General features: G+C 47.5%; 1 protein-coding gene across 1 annotated transcript in view; it reads left to right on the top strand.

The window, feature by feature from the left end:
• The window catches only part of LOC145352883 (cytoplasmic tyrosine-protein kinase BMX-like), an 81,139-nt gene extending 78,894 nt beyond the window's left edge, over positions 1-2,245 (top strand). Inside the window, 1 exon segment of the mRNA XM_080203186.1 lies at positions 1,835-2,245. Within this exon segment, the coding sequence (XP_080059312.1) occupies positions 1,835-1,909 (75 nt within the window). The 3' untranslated portion in view covers positions 1,910-2,245.
• Positions 2,246-16,003: the final 13,758 nt, after the last annotated feature.

The raw sequence follows: 16,003 nt of genomic DNA, 5'->3' as shown, positions 1-16,003 counted from the left end.
CTTGGTATCCCAAGACATTAGTGGGGTGGACACGTGGACTTACGGGGATAGGGCCTGGGTGAGATACTCTGTATATCTTGATGGACCGAATGACTTCCTCCTGCGTTTGTTGGGATGTTACGAAGGAGAGTTGCTGCAGTAGGAACGTTACAGGCCGGCGGGATTAAGTTTGGACATGATGACCACTCACTGGAGGAATGGCCAGCACAAATCGATGGCTCGTGCCCAAGGAATCATAATCGATGCCCATTAAAGCTGAGTCGGGGCATTTGACCGAACATGCACTGGTGGGGATTGTAAACCGAACACAATGTTAAAAGAAGATGCTGCTGGGGAACTTGTGGTTAATTCTACATCCCCCTATCTTGCAGCTGCTCCATTATCAACAAGATCACGGGGTAGTGAGGGATCTCAGTGTTGCCCCAAGAAATGGGGACATTTTAAAACACGCTGTGTCACACACAAGGCAGGAACTCTGTGCTGAACTTCATTTTTCCTGGTCAACAGGGCTCAAAAACCCATCAGAGCCACATTTCTGACCCCCCCAAACCTGGCCACGGAGAAATCCATGTTGCTACGGCTCTGTTTATCCAGAATGAAGTGGAAACTCTTCCACTCTGTTACGTATCACACCGCTCTAGTTCCAGAGATGTTGGGTGGAGGTTAACAAAAAACCAATCCTGCTGGAATTAAACAGCCAAAACTCGATAGCGAAGAAGATGGGTGAAATCCCGCAGATTGTTCAGCAAGACAGAATATTGGCCCACAGGCTTTACAGAACGGAGGCAAGGCTTCCAGATTAAGGATAAGAACCAGGTCCCAGACCCTTCCCCATGTCCTGATACTTTAACTGCTTCACAACCAGTGAAGTACGACCAAAGTGTCGTCACTCTTGGGATGTTTGAAACAGGGCAATTGATCTGTGTGCAATAAATACTATCAAGTGGATAGTCGGAGGCCATTTCCCAGGGCTGAAATGGTCACCACAAGAGGACACAGGTTTAAGGTGCTGGGGTACAGAGGAGATATCGGGGTAAGTTTTTCACTCGAAGAGTGATGGGCGCATGGAATGGGCTGCCGGCAATGGTGGTGGAGCAGATTTGATAGGGTCTTTCAAGAGACTTTTAGATAAGTACACGGAACTCAGTAAGATAGAGGGTTATAGGTAAGTAGGTAGGGACATGTTCAGCACAACTTTGTGGGCCGAAGGGCCTGTATTGCGCTGTAGTTTTTCTACATTTCTAGTACACAGATACGCCCAAGTACTTTTCACAAGCCTGAGTGGGGACTTTAGGATTAGCCACAGTGTTAGTATGCAGCTCACCTCAGTGAGGGGAACACACTGATTGGAGCTGCCATCCTCACCCTGGTTCACGTGGCACGTAAAACCCTCAAAGCCCCCCTTTGCCAATGTGGCCTTTTCAAATGTTTCTGTCAAATCGGTGTGTGGCAGTCACCAGCTGACCTGTTATTGTGCTATGGGCCAGTTATTGAATGTGACACCGGAGATAACTGCCCCACTCCCTTTCCAAATAGTGCCGTGGGATCTTCCCCGATCACGCGTCCCTCAGCTTTTCAGTGTCACCCTTAACTCCTACCCTCGCGTTTCCCAAAGGAGAAAGACATGAAGCTTGAGTTCTATTTGACGGGAGTGGTTGAACATTGGCAAGGGGGCTTTGAGGGTTTTACATACCATGAGGACGGCAGCTCCAACCAGTGTGTTCTTCTCACTGAGGTGAGCTGCGTAATAACACTACGGGTAATCCTAAAGCCTCCACTCGGAGTTGTTGATCTTGTAAACTTTGCCTTTCATCATCTGTCTGTTTTGCAACAGGAACCAGAGGAACGACCCACTTTTAAGCGGCTGTTGTTTGACATAGGACGTCTCCGAGAAGATGACAAACAATGAACAGGGGAAGTGCATCCTTTAGATCTTTCCCTTTCTTTGTAACATCTGTCGGGAAAAAGATACAAAATTTGAGATCACGTAGCGACCGACTGAAGAACAGCTTCTTCCCTGCTGCTGTCAGACTTTTGAATGGACTTGCCTTGCATTAAGTTGATCTTTCTCTACACCCTGGCTACGACTGTAACACGACATTCTGCACTCCGTCCTTTCCTTCCCTATGTACAGTATGCTTTGTCTGTATAGCGTGCAAGAAAGAATACTTTTCACTGTATACTAATACGCGTGACAATAATAAATCAAATCAAACATTTCCTTGTTAAACATTTCCAAAGTGAGTGAATGGATGTTGCATCATAAATGGTTTCCAATCCTGTGGATCCACAAATAAATTTTGGAAAATACGGGCATTTGCTGATGGCTGGACAGAACTTGGGCATTATGCAGGATGGAATAAAACTCATGAGGAAATATTTACAACTGGTTAGTTCTGACAATCAATGTGAAACAGTCAAGTTATCCTCGTTAAGCCTATTTATTAGTTCTGAATTGGTAATGGTATTTCCACCAGTGGAGACTAGTTAGAACACTATTGGATACATTTTCCACCCAGACTGATGGGATGTAGGTCTCTTATCCTCCTACACTGTCAGGATGCAGAGGGAAATCAATGTGGGAAAGTTCCAATCCAATTTATAGCGGAAGTGGCATTATCTTTACAAATTAGGGAAGGTGATGGCTTAGTGGTACTATCACTAGACTATTAATCCAGAAACTCAACTAATGTTCTTGGGACCCAAGTTCGAATCGATGGGAGAATTTGAATTCAGTAAAAATAAAATCTGGAATTAAAGATCTCGTGATGACCATGAAATCATCGGCAGCATCTGTGGAGAGAGAAATGTTTCATCTGGATAATTCTCTTTCAGAGTTATAGAGGGGGAGATATGTGATGGCTTATATACTGTATAAAAGTGGCTGGGTCATTTGGAACAGGGTAGGAGGTCAGTGATAGCTGGGAGCGAGGGAAAGGTTTCAACAAAGATATGTGGGGCACGGGACAGAATGTGCATTAATGGCAGTGTGAAAGAATATAGAAGGTGCTGATACTGGCATAATGTAAGGTAGCAGAAAGTGTTAATCGGAGACCAAAGGTCAGTTCTCAATGAAAACAAAATGAAAGAATAAGTGAGAGATGGTCCAATGGTGGAGGGAGGAGGTGGCGAGGAGTGGCATTGTGGAACAAAAATATTTTGACTCAAATAAAAATGGTGTCAAGATGCATGGGAAAGTTATTGAACTCAAAGTTGAATCCCGAGGGTTGTAACGTGTCTAATCAGAAGCTGAGATTCTGTTCCTCCAGTTTGTGTTGAGCTTCACTAGAACATTGCAGCAGGCTGGGAACGGACATATGGATTTGAAAGCAAGATGCTGAGTTAAAATGGGAAAATTGAGGTCATCCTTGCAGACTGAACGAAGGTGTTCTGCAAAGCAGTCACCCAGCCTGTGCTGAGTCTCCCCAAGGCAGAGGAGACCTCATTGCCCATTTAAGTATCTTCCCATTATCCCTACACCCTGGTTCCTAGTACTCATTCAGCTTTCAAACCTGGCCAATAATTTTGTCTTCAATTCCACGATCTTCACGATGCTGGGTCAAAATCCTGGAACTCCCAGTCTAACAGCACTGTGTGTGTACCTACATCTCAGGGACTGCAGTGGTTCAAGAAGGTAGCTCACCACCACCTTCTGAATGGCAATTTCTCCCAACTGTTCACCTTGAGTGACAGCTTACAGCTGAAGATTGACTCTGAGAACAGACTGTGAAACAGCAATTGAACCCAAAGCCACAACATCAATAGTGCACAGGCTGTCTGTCCTCCTCAGTGCTTCTGGCTTTGAAATGACTTCAGTGGTTTCACTTCTGTCGAGCTGGTAACGACTGTGGTTTGTATAGTTTGAGAAGCGCAGAGTCTCTCATTGCTAAAGTGGTTTATGCAGATCTTGGTCACTGAGTTCTTCTGCTTTTGTTGGTTTGCAGTCCTCCAGCACATGAGGAGCGAGTCTGATTGAGAAGAGCAATCCTTCATTGAGCAACGTCGAATTGTGTACAGACATGTCTGTGTAATTCCAATTACATGGTAAATCTGCCAAATTCGGCATGTCCTCCCTCCCAGGGCACTGCTGTGTTGAGTACGCATGTGGCCAGAACCAGCGACGGTGCAGAGGGACCTCGGGGTCCTTGTGCATGAGTCGCAAAAACCCAGCTTGCAGGTGCAGCAGGTGGTCAGGAAGGCGAATGGGATGCTGGCCTTCATAGCGAGGGGGATTGAATATAAAAGTAGGGAGGTCTTGCTGCAGCTGTATAGGGCACTGGTGAGGCCGCAGCTGGAGTACTGTGTGCAGTTTTGGGCGCCGCACCTGCGCAAGGATATTTTGGCCCTGGAGGGAGTGCAGAGGAGGTTTACTAGGCTGATACCGGAGTTGAGGGGGTTGAGCTATGAGGAGAGGCTGAATAAACTAGGCTTGTACTCGTTAGAGTTTAGAAGAATGAGGGGAGATCTCATTGAGACGTATAAGATGATGAATGGGATGGATAGGATAGAGGTGGAGAGACTCTTCCCGCTCAAAAAAGGACAGTAGGACTAGGGGGCACAGCCTCAAGATAAAGGGGAGGCGGTTCAGAACGGAGTTGAGGAGGAACTTCTTCACTCAAAGGGTGGTGAATCTCTGGAATTCTCTGCCCGTTGAAGTGGTGGAGGCTGCCTCGCTAAATATTTTTAAGACGCGGGTTGATGGGTTTTTGATAAGCGAGGGGATTAAGGGTTATGGGGAGAGGGCGGGAAAGTGGAACTGAGCCACAACAGATCAGCCATGATCTTATTGAATGGCGGGGCAGGCTCGAAGGGCTAGATGGCCTACTCCTGCTCCTATTTCTTATGTTCTTATGTTCTTATCTCTATTCCGCTACAGTGAATACCTGTTGTTACTGAGTCTAGGAGTAGGCATTAAATAGAGGACAGATGCTTCAACACGCAGGGATAGGGAGTATAAAAAATAGGTTAAGTGACTCAAAGTGCTTCCTGGCCACTCCCAAGCATTGGGGTTAGGGTAACTGCTTTAAAAATCTGCCCATCTCAGCTTTGAACGTCTAAGACTATGAGACACAGGAGTAGAAGTCCTTCAAGTCTTCTTTGCCATTCAATGAGAAAGAACCATAGAAAATAGGAGTAGGGGTAGGCCATTCAGCCCTCCAAGTCAATCCAATCCCTTTGGGATTCCTAGCCTTTGACCCACTCTGGTAGCCACATTATTTATGTGGCTAGTGCATCTTTTCAAAGAGTCACAGGATCCCTATAGTGCAGAAGAGGCCATTTGGCCCATCATGTCTGCATTGACCACTGTCTCACTGAGGCCCTATTCCTGTGACCTCACATATTTACCCCATTAATCCCCTGACGCTAGGGTCAATTTAGCACAGCCAATCAACCTAGCCTGCACATCTTTGGACGGAAACTGGAGCACCCGGAGGAAACCCACGCAGACATGAGGAGAACTCCACACAGACAGTGCCTCGAGTCTGGAATTGAACCCGGGCCCCCGGCGCGGTGAAGCGGCAGTGCTAATCGCTGTGCCACCAATGGTAACTCCCAGGACGTTGATAGTGGGGGATTCAGCGATGGTAATACCACTGACTGTCAGGGGGCAATGTCGAATCTCTCTTGTTGGAGATGGTTATTGCCCGGCACTTGTGTGGGGTGAACAGTTCCCCTCCACTCGCCACACTGACTTGGAAATAGATCGCCGTTCCTTCACTGGGTCAGAGTCCTCGAACTCCCTCCTTCACAGCACTGTGCGTGTACCTACACCTCACAGACTGCTGTGGTTCAAGAAGGCAGCTTACCCTCAGGAGGGCAATTAGGGATGGGCAATAAATAGCCAGCAATGCTCACATCCCATGAATGAATAAATTTTTAAAAAATGGGGGTTGAGACCACATCTAAATCTTATGGATTGTGTTCAAAGGGCTGAACGGTTTTCTCCTGCTCCTACATTCTATGTCCCTTTGTCCAGCTGATGACATAACTACCTGCACCGTGCTAATATTAGAAATCACTTACCTAATATATTGTGCTCACTGTAGACTGCTTCAGTATTAATACAGTGGCAAAGCAAACGAAAATCTTACCCACATTAGGAATGAATTTTAATTTTCCTCTTCCTATTTCCTCATCTCATCCTTAATTTCTGAGCAGTCTGTCCAGGAGCCCGAGACTCTCTCGCAGGTAATCGTTCATTATTTGGAGCCTGCACAGGGGTGCGTCTTGGAGGGAGGCCTCGTCACCCTCTGCAATCCTATCCCCAAAGCTACCTGGCTGCCTCAGGGCTCACTCTGGAAATACAGCAGCTTCCCTGTGAGAATTGAGGATTGGAGGATAGTAAAGGTGGTACTGTTATTTACCCAGGGATAACCTGCGGAATTATAGACCGGTGAGCTTGACGTCCGTGGGAGGGAAGTTGTTGGAGAGGATTCTTAGAGATAGGTTGTATGCACATTTAGAACGGAACAATCTCATTAGTGACAGACAGCAAGGTTTTGTAAGAAGGAGATCGTGCCTTACAAATTTGGTGGAGTTTTTTGAGGAGGCGACCAAAAAGGGTTAACGAAGGAAGGGCCATGGATGTCGTCTATATGGATTTCAGTAAGGCGTTTGACAAAGTCCCTCATGGCAGGTTGGTGAAAAAGGTTAAGGCTCATGGGATACAAGGAGAGGTGGCTAGATGGGTAGAGAACTGGCTTGGCCACAGGAGACAGAGGGTAGCAGTCGAAGAGTCTTTTTCCAGCTGTGACGAGTGGTGTTCAGCAGGGCTCTGCACTGGGACCTCTGCTATTTGTGATATACATAAATGATTTCGAAGAAGGTGTAACTGGCGTGGTCAGTAAGTTCGCAGATGACACATAGATGGCTAGACTTGGTGATAGTGATGAACATTGTTGGGCAATACAGCAGGATATAGATAGGCTGGAAAATTGGGCGGAGAAATGGCAGATGGAATTTAATCCAGATAAATGCGAGGTGATGCATTTTGGTAGAACTAATATAGGGGGGAAGTTATACAATAAATGGCAGAAGCATCAAGACTATAGAAACACAGAGGGATCTGGGTGTGCAAGTCCACAAATCCCTGAAGGTGGCAGCAGAGGTGGAGAAGGTGGTGAAGAAGGCATATGGCATGCTTGCCTTTATAAGACAGGGTATAGAGTAGAACAGTCTGATGTTGCAGCTATATAGAACGTTGGTTAGGCCACATTTGGAGAACTGTGTCCAGTTCTTGTCACCACACTACCAGAAGGAGGCTTTGGAGAGAGTGCAGAGGAGGTTTACCAGGATGTTGCCTGGTATGGAGGGTCTTAGCTATGAGGAGAGATTGGGTAAACTGGGGTTGTTCTCCCTGGAAAGATGGAGAATGAGGGGAGACCTAATAGAGGTGTGTAAAATTATGAAGGGCATAGATAGGGTGAACAGTGGGAAGCTTTTTCCCAGGTCGGAGGTGATGATCACAAGGGGTTACAGGCTCAAGGTGTGAGGGGCGAGGTTTAACACAGATATCAGGGGAATGTTTTTTACACAGAGAGTGTTGGGGGCCTGGAATGCCCTGCCAAGTAGAATGGTGGAAGCGGACATTTAATGGGATCATTTAAGACTTCCCTGGATAGTCACATGAGCAGACTGGGAATGGAGGGATACAAACGAGTGGTCTAGTTGGACCAATGAGTGGCGCAGGCTTGGAGGGCCGAAGGGCCTGTTTCCTGTGCTGTACTGTTCTTAGTTGTATTCACACCTTTCACAAAGAGGGACTAAAACGGACCTGCCTCAGAGCTAGACGTGTTGACAATGTGCCATCAAAGGGCACGTTTCAGCCAGGACTGCAGAGAGACCTTCCCTATCCAAGTGTTGAATTCAATTCTGAGTGTCACAAATAGGCTTACATTAACACTGCAGTGAAGTTACTGCGAAAATGCCCTAGTCGCCACTCTCCGGCGCCAGTTTGGGTATACTGAGGGAGAATTTAGCAAGGCCAATGCACCCTAACCTGCACGTCTTTCAGACTGTGGGAGGAAACTGGAGCACCCGGAGGAAACACATACAGATACAAAGAGCAAAGGAAGTTACAGCACAGGAACAGGCCCTTCGGCCCTCCAAGCCTGCACCGACCATGCTGTCCGACATAACTAAACCCCCTACCCTTCTGGGGAACCATATCCCTCTATTCCCATCCTATTTATGTACTTGTCAAGATGTCCCTTTAAAAGTCACTACTGCATCTGCTTCCACTATCTCTCCAGCATTCCAGGCACCCACTGCTCACTGTGTAAAAAATCTGCCTCGTACATCTCCTTTAAACCTTGCCCCTCGCACCTTAAACCTGTGCCCCTTAGTAATTGACTCTTCCACCCTGGGGAAAAAGCTTCTGACTGTCCACTCTGTCCATGCCTCTCACAATCTTGTAGACGTCTATCCGGTCTCCCCTCAACCTCCGTCACTCCAGTGAGAACAAACCAAGTTTCTCCAACCTCTCCTCATAGCTAATGCCCTCCATACCAGGCAACATCCTGGTAAATCTTTTCTGGACCCTCTCCAAAGCCTCCACATCCTTCTGGTAGTGTGGCGACCAGAATTGAACACTATATTCCAAGTGCGGCCTAACTAAGATTCTATAAAGCGGCAACATGACTTGCCAATTTTTAAACTCAATACCCCGGCCGATGAAGGTGAGCATGCCGTATGCCTTCTTGATCATCTTCTCCGCCTGCATTGCCACTTTCAGTGACCTGTGTACCTGTACACCCAGATCCCTTTGCCTATCAATACTCTTAAGGGTTCTGCCATTTACTGTATATTTCCTATCAAATTAGACCTTCCAAAATGCATTACCTCACATTTGTCTGGATTAAACTCCATCTGCCATCTCTCTGCCCAAGTCTCCAACTGATCTATATCCTGTTGTAACCTCTGATGGTCCTCATCGCTATCAGCAAATCCACCAATCTTTGAGTCATCTGGGAACTTAACAATCAATCCAGTTACATTTTCCTCCAAATCATTTATATATATTACAAATAGCAAAGGTCCCAGCACTGATCCCTGAGGAACTCCACTTGTCACAGCCCTCCATTCAGAAACGCACCCTTCCACTGCTACCCTCTGTCTTCTTTGACCGAGCCAGTTTTGTACCCGCCTTGCCAGCTCACCTCTGATCCCAGGCGACTTCACCCTCTGCCCCAGTCTGCCATGAGGGACCTTGTCAAAGATATGTCGAGAACATTCAGACCTTGCACCCACGCTGGGAATCAAACTCGGGTCCCTGGCGCAGTGAGGCAGCAGTGCTGTGCCACCATGCTGCCCACAATAAAAAAATGCAGCCATGGGGGACACCAGAGCCGAGCATTACACTCTCTGTAGCTGATATTTAGGCTTCCAAGAGGAGTCCCATTCAGAATAGGGAGCGTGGCTGGTACTTGTTAGTCAAACACCGCTCCAAGAACAATACCTCAGCGGCTGGGAGTCAGGTACAACAGCTGACTACAGGCTTTATTTAACACAGAACTACATCTGAGGTTGTTCAAGTTAGACACCTGGGACTATTCCAGCTATCATCCTAAATGGAAGCTGCTTAGGTTTCGATGGTTACTCAACACTTGGATAATCACAAGTACTAACATGTGCTCCTTTTTTCAATTGTCCTCCATATATCTCTAACCAGTTCAACAATGGAACCAAGATACAGCAGACAAATATCTTTTTCCAGGAAACAAGCGCCTCAGAGCTATTTACAAAGGAGTGCAGGACACTGGTTCAGCAATGATCCATTTTGTTTGTTGAATTCAGATAAACAATTAACAAAATAAAAGGAGTCAGCTACTGTAACTTCTGCATCGGGAAATACTGAAACTACTGGGCAGGATATCTTGCTGCTTGAAGTGGTTGTTCAAATCTACACAGTGCCCTGCTTTCAATGCGTCGCCCGCTCTCTGGGGGCACAGGGGAACCAGGCTAGTCTTCCGATATAGCGCACAGGCTTCCACCGGCTGCGGCGTCCAAAAACTAGGGGCCATAAAAATAGGGTGTGTCGTTCAGAAATCCAGCCGGGAATTCAGGCGACACTTACTTCACCTGTGTGGAGCGTGGCTGGAATGAGGAACTTGCTGACTCCACAGAGAAGTTGAGGTGAACAGTTACGGACACATTGAAGAGGAAGTTATGTAACCACACAAGGGAGCGGACAGTGGAAGGCAACTGACAGGGTTAGATGGAAAGGCATGGGGGGGACGGTGGTGGGGAGGGTGGTCTTGTGTGGAGCTGAAACGCTGACTATCTGATGGGCTGAATGGCACATTTCTGTGTACTGAGTACATTGGGATTAGTATACTCATCTCAGGCATTGACACCAATCTTCATTAGACAGGGTGACACAGTGGTTATCACTGTTGCCTCACAGCGCCAGGGACCTGGGATCAATTCCAGCCTCGGCTCACTATCTGTTTGGAGTTTGCACATTCTCCTCGTGTCTGCGTGGGTCTCCTCTGGGTGCTCCGGTTTCCTCCCACAGCCCAAAGATGTGAGTGGATTAGCCATGCTAAATTGACCCTTAGCATCAGGGGGATTAGCAGGGTAAATGGTGAGGGAGTCAGATCTGGTGGGATCGTTGTCAGTGCAGACTCAATGGGCCAAATAGCCTCCCCCTGCGCAGTAAGGATTCTACGATACAATGAACCTCTTCCTAACACAGCCAGCGGCTGCATTTACATAGCGGCCTGGACAGGAAGACATCTTGGAGCACTTGAGGACAAGAGGGGACGAGACAAATTGGGGAAGGTGAGAGCTTAGGTCGGGGAATCAAGTTCTTGTTGGATTTATTAGTGGCTATCTCACATCAGGAATACAGAAACATAGAAACTAGAAGCAGCAGTAGGCCAGTTGGCCCTGCGAGCCCACTCCGCCATTCATTTTAATCATGACTGATCATCGAACTCAGTACCCTGATCTCCCTGTGTCCCTCCATCCCTTTAGCCCTAAGAGTTACGTCTAATTTCTTCCTGAAAGCAGACAAGGTTTTTAACCATCGACTCAACTCTTTTAGTGCACCACGGTTCCCTAGATCTACCAAATCCACCATGCCTGACAGGGACATACCTATCAAGGACTCGCAGTAGCTGCTCCTTGAAAAAATTCCACATTTCAGATGTTCCCAGTCCCTGTAATCCCCTAATCCAATCCATGCTTCCTAATTCACTCCTGATAGCCTCATAATCGCCCTTACCCCAGCTAAAATTGCTGACCCGAGGTTCACGCCTATCTCTTCCCATCACTAAGGTGAACGTAACCGAATTGTGGTCACTATCACCAAAATGCACACCAACTTCCAAGTCTAGCACCTGGTCTGGCTCATTTCCCAGCACCAAATCCAATATAGCCTCACCTCTAGTTGGCCTGTCTACATACTGAGACAAAAAACCTTCCTGCACGCTTTGTACAAACACTGACCCCTCTAGCGAGCTAGAACTATAGCAACTCCAATCAATATTCGTAAAGTTAAAGTCCCCCATAACAATTACCCTATTACTTTCACTCCTAACCAGGATTGTCTCCGCAATCCTTTCCTCAACCTCTCTAGAACTTTTAGGAGGTCTATAAAAGACTCCCAACAGGGTGACCTCTCCTCTCCTATTTCTAATCTCCGCCCATACTACCTCAACTGACAAGTCCTCATCAAACTTTCTCTCCGACACTGTGATACAGTCCTTGACTAGCAATGCTACCCCACCCCCCCTTCTACCTTCTTCTCTACTCCGACTAAAGCATTTGTACCCCGGAACCTGCAACATCCATTCCTGACCCTGCTCTATCCAAGTCTCAGAAATGGCCACAACATCAAAGTCCCAGGGCCGAGAGGTGGCGGATGGAATTTAATGCGGAGAAGTGTGAGGTAATTCACTTTGGTAGGAGCAACAGATGTGTCGAGTATAGGGCTAACGGGAGGACTTTGAATAGTGTGGATGAACAGAGGGATCTAGGTGTGTGTGTACATAGATCCCTGAAAGTTGGGAATCAAGTAGATAAGGTTGTCAAGAAGGCGTACGGTGTCTTGGCGTTTATTGGTAGGGGGATTGAATTTAGGAGTCGCAGTGTAATGTTGCAACTGTACACTACTCTAGTGCGGCCGCACTTGGAGTACTGTGTGCAGTTCTGGTCCCCGCATTACAAGAAGGATGTGGAGGCGTTGGAGAGGGTGCAGAGGAGGTTTACTAGGATGTTGCCTGGTATGGTGGGGAGGTCCTATGAGGAGAGACTGAGGGATCTAGGGTTGTTTTCGTTGGGAAGAAGGCGGCTAAGAGGGGATCTTATTGAAACATATAAGATGATTAGGGGTTTAGATAGGGTGGATAGTGATAGCCTTTTTCCTCGGATGGAGAAAGCTAGCACGAGGGGGCATGACTTTAAATTAAGGGGGGGTAGCTACAGGACGGATGTCAGGGGTAGGTTCTTTACCCAGCGGGTGGTGAGGGATTGGAATGCCCTGCCTGCTGCAGTTGTAGATGCGTCTAGTTTGGGGGCGTTTAAGAGATCTCTGGATAGGTTTATGGACGAAAAGGGATTGGTATAGGCTAGTGGGTCATTGTTTTTGTAACTGGTCGGCGCAACATCGTGGGCCGAAGGGCCTGTTCTGCGCTGTAATGTTCTATGTTCTATGTTCTATGTTCTAAGGTTTTGGCCTCAACTACTTTCTGTGGTAGAGAAATATGAGGATGTAACTCAGACAAGTGGAAGTGTATTCACTACATCTATCCGACTGAACCCTGTCCAAATTTTAAAGGTGAACATTAGGCTGTTTTTTTAAAGAGTAAAGTGACCCAGTTTGTTCAACCTCTCAGTTTTGGTATCAATGTATTTACTTCCTGCACCAGCTCCAATCGACAAGGTGAGATGGACCTGTAAATAAAGAGGAGAATCTTAAAATCATGGTACTGGGACATGGGACCAGTGGAGCTTAAAGGACCCATAGATGATGGGAAAAATCCATCATTTCAGGGTTGGAGGATGAACTGAGAAAGACTGGAATTTATATCGAATCAATGAACGTTACAACATGTTTTTCGATCAGTGAAGTGCAGGAAATTTCTGCACAGCAAGATCCCACAAAGTGATAATGACCGAATAATCTGGCTGATTGAGGGACAAATCTTGGCCAGGACACCGGGGAGAGCCTGTCTTCAAGTTCGTGGCAACGATCTTTTACGTTCGCCCAAAAAGAACTGACCGGCCTCAATCTAACATCTCAAACAGGAGCCAGCCCCTCTGAGAGTGCGACACTCCCCCAGTACCACACTGGAGTGCCAGCTTTGCCTTTTGCACTCAGGTCTTGGAGTGAGATTGAGGTGTCATCAGCACCCCATCCAACTTTCTATATAATCTTGCTGAAATACAACTTATAATGAGGAAAGTGTGAAGGTCTGTTGGAATGACCAGGAACACAGAGGAAAAGTTGCCCTTGGCTGCTTCTGTGGGTTAACATGGAGAGCTCAGGTTATAGAGAAGCTGGTATAATCTTCATTGTTGTGGATGGGTGGCATCCTGGTCAAGGCCATTTATACCAGGAGATAGTTTGTGGCTTCACCAAGCAGATCTTGGGACAGTTGGCAAGACGGAATAGATTGGAGAGAACATAAGAACATAAGAAATAGGAGCAGGAGTAGGCCAACTAGCCCTTCGAGCCTGCCCCACCATTCAATAAGATCATGGCTGATCTGTCATGGCTCAGTTCCACATTCCCGCCCTCTCCCCATAACCCTTAATCCCCTCGCTTATCAAAAACCCATCAACCCGCGTCTTAAATATATTTAGCGAGGCAGCCTCCACCACCTCAACGGGCAGAGAATTCCAGAGATTCACCACCCTTTGAGTGAAGAAGTTCCTCCTCAACTCCGTTCTAAACTGCCCCCCCTTTATCTTGAGGCTGTGCCCCCTAGTCCTACTGTCCTTTCTGAGCGGGAAGAGTCTCTCCACCTCTATCCTATCCATCCCATTCATCATCTTATACGTCTCAATGAGATCTCCCCTCATTCTAATGAGTACAAGCCTAGTTTATTCAGCCTCTCCTCATAGCTCAACCCCCTCAACTCCGGTATCAGACTAGTAAACCTCCTCTGCACTCCCTCCAAGGCCAAAATATCCTTGCGTAAGCATGGCACCCAAAACTGCACACAGTACTCCAGCTTGAGTAAGGCATGGTAATATATGTGGGAGGAGTGAGCAACCCACCAAGGACCCTTTCATAACACTTTCCAAACCTGTGACCTCTGCCCTCTAGAAGGACAAGGGCAGCAGACACATGGGAACACCACACCTGGAGATTCCCTTCCAAGCCACACACTTGACTTGGAAATATATCACCGTTCCTTCACTGTCCGGGTCAAAATCCTGGAATTCCCTCCCTTACAGCACTGTGGGTGTACCTACAACACATGGACCACAGCGGATCAAAAAGGCAGCTCACCACCAACATCGCAAAGGTAGCTAGCGATGGGCAATAAATGCTGGTCTAGCCAGCGACACCCACATCCTGTGGAAAAAAACTCAACAAAAAACATGTTGTGAGGTTGTGACAGAATTTCGGAAAATGCAGAAGGAGAGGTTTCAGATTGGGCAATGGTTAAAGAGATTTGTAGGTGTCTTGGATGGGTCCGTGAGGGGAGGGTGGCTCAGAAAGAAATGGGGGTGAGTGCGAGATAAGAGAGATGGGTTGACGTTAACGAGCAGGATGGCGAGAGGGAAAGGTTGAGTGATCAGGAGCTGGAGAGAGGCGAAGGGGAAAATAGATGATGGACATCCGCGATAAAGGACGGGACTTTCCGACTCCCCGTGGAGTGTTTTTGGGAGGGGACTTGCCATTGGCTGCCTGCAGGGTCTTCCACTCCCGCTGCCAATGGCTCCAGTGCTCCGCACAACCTGTCAATCCTGTAGCTGGGGAACCCACCAGTGGGGGGTGGGATGGGGGGGGCGCGGGGGTCACCCATGGTAAGATTGGGTGATCTCAATGGCGGGAAGAAATCCAGGCCCAGATAAGTGAGCTGAGGGGGAGGTTTGACAGACGTTGCAAAGAGCGGTGAGTGTGATAGTGTGACGAGGTGTTCCGTAGTCAGGGAGCTGGGTTCGGAGCGGGAGTCACGGTGACCCAGGCTGGAGAAGTGGCACCTCTGGTAGTGAGCGGATAGTCACAGCAAAGAAACGTTGGCCTGTGAACCATGTTAATTTTCTTCTCATTTCAACGGCAATCAAAAATAGCTTTGACAAACTTCCATTTGAGTATCGGGAAGTAACTTCCCTGAAACTCAGACAAAATGCCAGTAACTGTTCCTCCTGTCATGCCAAAGGCTCTTCCTGTGCAATGATAGTTAACCCTATAACGTCCAGTCCCATCCCACACTTGAGGACCGGGGAGCGTTGAGTGAGCGCAGATGGGGGTGCCAGGCTGGGGCGGCACGTTATTATTTGGATTTCAGAAGCCCATTCCGACCCGCTGACCTCCCCGATTGACCTAACCTCCCCACTAGGGAGACGGGTTTATAAGGACGGAAAGCTACTTTGACCAACGGTTACATTTAACAGAGTACCCACACCTTTCCCAGACATCCTGCAGCTCTCCATTGACAAGAAGGTGAGTGCGCAAGGACAAGTCACAGGTCAGACACAGAGTGGGTGTCAGAGAAGGTTGGCAGCCAGTGGCTTGTTTAACCATTTCAGAGGGCGGTTAAGAGTCCACCACATTGCTGTGGATTGGGATCACATGTAGGCCAGCCCAGGTAAGGACGGCAAATTTCCCTCCCTAAAAGTGAACTAGAAGTGTTTTTACAAGTTGGTCACCATTAGTGGTTTATTTAATTTCTTGAATTTAAACTCCCCAGCTTTGTTTAAACTGAGATTTTGCACCTTTTTGGGGAGTCTCTAGGCTTGGGCCTTATCGTCCCTATAGCAACCAAGCCTTTATTGTCAGGCAGAATTCCGAGCAGGTCACCTGACCTCTTTCTCCTCCATTTTT

The sequence above is a fragment of the Carcharhinus amblyrhynchos genome, chromosome 15 (assembly GCF_965287045.1).
Source record: "Carcharhinus amblyrhynchos chromosome 15, sCarAmb.v2.hapA, whole genome shotgun sequence".
Lineage (NCBI taxonomy): Eukaryota > Metazoa > Chordata > Chondrichthyes > Carcharhiniformes > Carcharhinidae > Carcharhinus > Carcharhinus amblyrhynchos.
The sequence above is the reverse complement of the archived record's forward strand: the minus strand, read 5'-3'. Positions and strand labels throughout refer to the sequence as shown.